General features: G+C 42.1%; 1 protein-coding gene across 1 annotated transcript in view; it reads left to right on the forward strand.

The window, feature by feature from the left end:
* Positions 1-6,817, forward strand: part of ANK2 (ankyrin 2) — a 371,191-nt gene that overhangs the window by 218,781 nt on the left and 145,593 nt on the right. The window contains exons 4-5 of the mRNA XM_019472961.1: positions 2,304-2,402; positions 3,962-4,060. Coding sequence (XP_019328506.1) covers positions 2,304-2,402; positions 3,962-4,060 — 198 coding nt within the window. The remainder of the gene's footprint in view (positions 1-2,303; positions 2,403-3,961; positions 4,061-6,817) is intronic.

Below are 6,817 nucleotides of genomic sequence, written 5' to 3' on the forward strand. Positions count from 1 at the left end.
ACCTGATCTAGTTGAAGGTGTCGCTGCCCACGGCAGGGGGGTTGGACTAGATGACCTTCAGAGGTCCCTTCCAGCCCAAACCATTCTACGATTCAATATGTTGCAAAGAAACTCACATAATCTTTGCAACAATATTAGCTTTCAGCTGCTTAATGTGGTATCATTAAATATGTGTCTTAGAGGTACGAGTACAGGTATTTTAAGAGATTGCTACTGATTAAGCACTGGGACGAGCCTTGCTTTCTCCTGTTTTGGCACGTGGTAAACTAAAAAGAAGCTTGCCCTCAACTTTTTGCATTGAGGCGTGTGCGCGGGTGCATAATTCGTGCGGGCCATGCAAAATTGCAGTTTCAGTGCTGTTTGTGGACTTCAGTCTGCTCGCAAAGAGTGAAAAAGGTTAATAACATGCCATAGCGATACATCAGCTTTGTACAACTGTAACGAGTCAAAGGTACCATTCATACTCTCATGGAAAGTGTTGATGACTGAATCTGTGCGATTAGATACGAGAACAGGTCTTTGTTCTCAAACAATGAGAAGAACACTGTGTTTCCCCACAAAATACTATTTCAAAGCTTTCAGCCGCTGTAGGTAGTAATTATGGTTATTGAGTACTCAGCTGAGATTAAAAAAAAACAAGGAAGATCAGAGCTTTCTGAAATGTTTTCAGCCTGCAAAAAATACACTGACGTGTACAGTGTTCCTCATCTTGATGATTATGGTCAACCTCAACCACGTAATTTTGGCTAAGAATTTACGCTTGATCCAGGGCATGGCACTACTGCCGTCCCTGGGCTCTGCAGCTCAGCAGTAAGAGCGTTCCTCTGGAATAAGGAAGATCTGGTTGCTGCTGCTTTACCCGCATAATGGGATTTGAAACCACATTTCTCATTAACATTTCCTAACTACCAGGCTGTGTAAGGGTATTCTTCTTCTTTTGGCAGCTTGTGAATGTAGCCTTCCTTCAGTTCCTTGGCTTTTCTCATAGTTGCGCTTCTGAATTTGACCACAAAATCTGCCCGTGCTGCTTACGTGAATGTAGAATTGAACGGAGTTACTTCAGAAATGCATTTGGATTGCTGCGTCTGCAGCCATTGGACCCACTCCCATTAAATGCCTCCTGTGAAGTGCTAAGTGCTTTAAAATCCTACTGGGAATTACAAGCTTGAACTGCCTCTGTGGAGGGACGAATAAAAGACCAGAAAGCTGCTTGTTTATTTCGCAATTTAAATGACTACGGGCTGCTTTGAGACAAGTAGAGTGATAAAAATTACATAGTGCTAAACTTGCTGCAAGTTACTCAAATATCTGGGTATCGCTTGTGATGCTTGCAATATGGAAAACAGGAGAATGCTTGAGGGCAATGGGAGTATCTGTTGCTGTCACCTGCCTGACATACCATGAAAAATACCATAGGATTGTGAAAAATAGGTTGGCAATTCAGTTACAATAGACTGTCATTTTATTTTTTTCCCTTGGGTGGAATAGGGATAGTCGGAAGAGGAAGACCCGGTTTCCGTGGCTGGAATTTGTACGAGATAAAGTATCCTACTCCTATTTAACGTGAAAAGGGTTTAGACGCTAACTTTCTTAGGTTGCTTTTTTTGAAAATCCTAGCTCTTATTTCATTAATTTCCTTTTTGAATGAGATTACAAAACCTCAAAGTTTAGTGAAGACTTGCTCATCAGAAACCAGCAGAGGTACTGAGTCAAGGATCAATATAACTTGCAAGCCACTTGTAATCGACAACCATTTTGGTCTACTTGTGCTTTTGGCTTTCCGTTCGATACCAGTTATCCCAGAGGAGGGGAGGAGAGTCCAGGGTTCAGGAGAGCTACGTCAGCCTGGAATAATCCTGATTGAATAGACACATCCTCTGTAAATTTGGCTAAGTCCTGCGATTTCTCTATGTTGGTAATACCTCCGTGGGGCTAAATAAAGTTACAGTAAAGAGAAGGCAGATATGCACTCAAATCTTGAAATAATGGGCTCCATGGAGATACCCAAGGTAGTAGCCTGGGGAAACGCGAAACTATCAGAAAGGAAGGAATCTCTTATGGGTCCTTGCAAAACATGGTTTGTTTTGATGTCTTTGTTGCTATGAGAAAAAAGTTATTGGAGAAGTTTGTCACACAGTGCCTTGGCTTAACTAGCCAAGTCCAAAATATCTGACTTATGTAGACAGTCAGCTAAGAGATGTAATAGTATTCCAGCTACTAATCTTCTTCTTCTACAGGGGTAAGGTAGGAATGTGTATCTCCAGAGCTGATATTTGTAATTGATATGGCCCTTGTGCTTACAGAATGGACTCAATGCTCTGCACCTGGCGGCAAAAGAAGGCCATGTGGGACTGGTACAAGAATTATTGGAAAGAGGGTCGGCTGTGGATTCTGCCACTAAGGTAATTCATGCATGTCTGTAAGTTTATTCACAAAAAGGAAAAGTCAAATACATGGGAGAAATTGAGAAAAAAAATGATTCAAGTACGTAATAATATAAATACCTCACTGATATTTAAAATGTTATTTCTATTACGGCCTGCGAGTCTGCATTCTTTGCTGCAGCTCATCGGTAGTAAATGAAGAGGGAAAGGTTATTATTTGTACAGTCTGTTTACAGGGGAAGCGTTAAAAGGTTTTAGCAATGCCAAATTTTTCATTATTTCCAATGACTGGTCCCCATTATAGAGAGAGTGAATATAGCTCAAAAGAGTAGATTTTTTCAAATCTGTGAAAATTGGTAATGGGCTGTATCATATCCGGAGCCTTTTCGCTGAAGGGCTCAATGGAAAAAACACCTGTGTGATGATTCGTTTCGCCTTCAGCCTTTCCACAGGCAGGCACACGCGTGTGTCCAAAACATTCAATCAGTATGTTATTTGGCTACGGGTGGTAAATTCCTTGTGATGGGCCGGATTTGTTGGCTTGAACGATGTAACGTTTGACTCCTAGCGTCTAGGTTGGCTGGCTGTGCTCAGCCGTTGCATTCGGTTGCCACCACTGTGTCCCTGCGGCTCTCTTATTTTTTTATGGTACCTGACGCACAGGATCTCCATCAGGGTTAACGCGTGGTCCTCAGCTCAGAGCGCTCCTTGCTGAACTTGTGATTTCCATCATTGATGGAAAAACAGAAGTTCCCTCCTTCAAAAGCATCTTTAAGTCACCCCTCGGTGAAGCTGTTGGTAGAACCACCAGGTTCTAGACAGCACTTTGGGGTTTTGTTCTGGTTTTACGAACCTTGTCTGTTTATTAAAGCCATTTGAATATTGTTCTCCAGATGAGAGATTGGCCTGGAAAAAATACAAGGCTCTTACAAAAGCAGTGGTCTACTGCACTGCTGCTGTCTTGTGAGAGATTATTTTTATTGTGCAGTGCATCTCTTAACTTAAAATTGACACCTTTCAAAAATAACGCATTTTAATTTTATGCCAATTAGAGAAGAGGAAAAAAGGTTTATCTTCTGCGTTTAAAAGGTTGCTTTCTGTTACTTAACAGTCAGGTCTTCCTTTTGGGTCTCGTACTGGGAAATCTCATTTTAAATGTGATTCACAGCTTGAATTCTAGGACTCCTAGGTTTCAGCTCCCTTCTGTACTGGGAAATCTCATTTTAAATTCACAGCTTGGGTTCTAGGACTCCTAGGTTTCAGCTCCCTTCTACGAGGCGTGATCTCTGGACCTGAACAAAAAAAACCTGTTAGCCCGTACTAAACTTTGCCTAGAAGTTTGTCCCATGCCCCAATCACATTCCATAATTTCACTCAAAAGTTACGTTAGGATGTTAGACAACCGCTCAAGAAATCTCCATGGCTGCTACTACCAGTTCTATCCCGTGATGTTTACGGAACGTCATGGAACTGTGAGGTAAAACTGTACACGAAAAATGAACGTTATCAAGAACTGCTGGCTGAAATCATTCCTAAAGAAGGGTAACGTCTTTCATTTTTTTCCCTCCCTATAACAGAAAGGGAATACAGCCCTGCACATTGCATCCTTAGCAGGACAAGCTGAAGTTGTCAAAGTTCTGGTTAAGGAAGGAGCCAATATTAACGCACAGTCTCAGGTATGATGCTATTTTCCCTTCTCTCTTCTAAAAGTTATTTGGTGAAATTTTATGAGATAGATCTGATGTTAGGCAGTGATTCCAAACAGCCAAGCCTGAGAAATCCATCAAACTGAGGTTTACATAGCATTCAATGGTAAGTAAAATAAAAGTAAATAACAAATTGAAGTCATTTTATACTCATTGTGTGATACAGGAACTCTCACTGTTGTTGAGTGAAATCTTTTAGGAATTCCTAGTGTGCTTTAGTGAATTGTTTCAGAAATTTTTCAAAGCGTAGAAATACCACATCATATGTTTGAGTTGGATTTGGTGAGCAGTAACCAAGAAGATAATTTCTCAAAGACTTGATCTGTAGAATTGCTTTTCATGGTTATTTGTTGGCCAGAAATTTGCAGATAACTTTACTGCAGGCTTCTGAACTCATTTAAATCAAAAGTTTGGAAGGTACGTTGCAATTGGGGAAATCCACCTTGCGCTGGCAGGCAAACCGACTGTAGAAAGGGCCCTGTTATTTCCGCTGACGTGAAGCTTGTCTGCTCTTCCAAAACGTGCCGGGGAACGTGGTGATGTCGCAGGGGCTGACCGATGGCCGGTTCTTCCCTCCCTGGTTTGGGCGAGGCCGTGGAGGCAGCTGCCTGCCGTGATTTCGGAGCTGTAAACAACGTGTGCTGGATGCGCAGTGAACAACGTGCTGCAAACTGGCTGGATGATGGTTTCTTTTCCGAGCTAACTGTCCCGATCTCCTCACCCTCCCAAAACAGACACGCTATTAGCACCGTAGATTAATTGACCAAGGTATCCTAACAGGTATTTGAGGTACCTGTTATTTCCTCTGTTTTAGGATTAGGAACAATTTATCGAATAAATAATGTTTGTAAATGCTGCCTTAACTATGGCAACTGTCTGTAGCTATGAAGAACTGAACAGATGGTATAGACGAGGACTATATATGATAAAGAAACTGCATCTTTCTGAAGCGTCTCGTCAGCTCGTGACATTCTCCAAGTAAATCACCAAGCTCACTAACAGTGTTCAAGCTGAGTCCTAGTGCGTCATTCAGTGACCACAAGTACCTTTTTTGCAGTAATGGTGTAAGCTGAGATGATGAGAAAAACAGGTCACGCTTCAGGGGTAGATTAATCTCAAATCAAATTTTCCTGGCGCTTGCCGTCTATAGGCGAGATGATGGCCCTTAGCCTAATCTTGCCGGGGTACGTGAGCTAGAACAAGAAGAGAGTGATCTGATTTAACAGTGCGGCTGGGAACTACCTGGGCTGAAGAGAGTTTCGGGAAGCATAGCTGGGCCTGTGGGAGATGCTTTTCTCAATCCTCTTCTGTAGCGCATTCCCTCATCGTTAGGAACACAGGCAAGTTTGTAAAGGGTTTTGATTTGTTAGAGTCCCTTCTAAGTCTGCCTCGCTCCACATCTTGCTTGCCCAGACCTGGGAAACTGGGACCTGGAGGGTTTTTTGCTGTTTGATCTTACAAACCTATGATGGACAGTGTAAAGTAAGTAGAGAGCAGGAGGTAAACGAATAGGTTTATAAAACGAATAGGTTTGTCTGTACCTTCGTTACATTTTAAGACAAGAGAGAGAAATTGAAAAGAGCTTTAAGCTGCCTGACTCCAAGATTTTTAGAATATTTTCTTTATTATGCTTTTTGCCCCAAAGCGACTGCTAAAGAGCTCTCATAGGACAACTGATGGTCAATTACTCCCCGTGCTCTACTTCCATTAAAGATAAGAAATGTTGTAATTCCATTGCTCAAAAAATTTAGCAAACTCCTTTCATAATGACCTAACTGGATGATTTCTTCATACATTTATCAGCCTTTTCATGTGTATAAGAAGATCAAGTAATGTCTTTAATGTTAGGATTTTGAGCATGGTAAGAGAAATAATTGCAAAAATGATACTTTCATGAAGCATTATCCCTCAGAAAGTCTTCATAAAGGCTTTTCCTTATGCTGGAAAAATAAGTGACGTTTTCTAAATCAAAAAATTAAAAAAAAAAATCCTGTCAGAATTGGAAATTGTTTTCACAGGTATTATTTTATACACTACTCTAGTTTTAAACACATTTATCGTTAGCACTGGACGTTCTGTGTGATGTACACAGACCCGCTAACAGGCATTCGCTACTTGAATTAATGAATCGATCTGATGGAGGACATTTTTTCCCCGGTACTGCTCACTGGTGGCCTCCAGACAGGATGAATTCAAACTGCTGTGATATGTATGCCCTGGATTTGTGCCACGTTGTCTTAATTAAACAAGTCCCATTGACTTGGATGGGAGGGCGAGTCCTTAATGCAGTGTGATCCAGCTGTGGGGGCCTTTGGGTTGCGTCTTTCTGGCCTGCTGCGCTTTTCCAGAAGGGATGGATAATAGCTGCTCCAGGCAGGAGGAAATCATAGAACCATAGAGTCATTAAGGTTGGAAAAGACCTCTAAGAACATCAAGTCCAACCGTCAACCCAACACCCCCCTGCCCACCAAACCATGTCCCTAAGCGCCTCATCTACATGTCTTTTAAATACCTCCAGGGATGGGGACTCCACCACTTCCCTGGGCAGCCTGTTCCAATGTTTAACCACTCTTTCAGTAAAGAAATTTTTCCTCATGTCCAATCTAAACCTCCCCTGGTGCAACTTGAGGCCATTTCCTCTCGTCCTATCGCTTGTTACTTGGGAGAAGAGACCGACCCCCACCTCGCTACAACCTCCTTTCAGGGAGTTGTAGAGAGCGATGAGGT

This window comes from Aptenodytes forsteri, unplaced genomic scaffold (assembly GCF_000699145.1).
Source record: "Aptenodytes forsteri isolate BGI_AS27 unplaced genomic scaffold, ASM69914v1 Scaffold326, whole genome shotgun sequence".
In the NCBI taxonomy this organism is placed as follows: Eukaryota; Metazoa; Chordata; class Aves; order Sphenisciformes; family Spheniscidae; genus Aptenodytes; species Aptenodytes forsteri.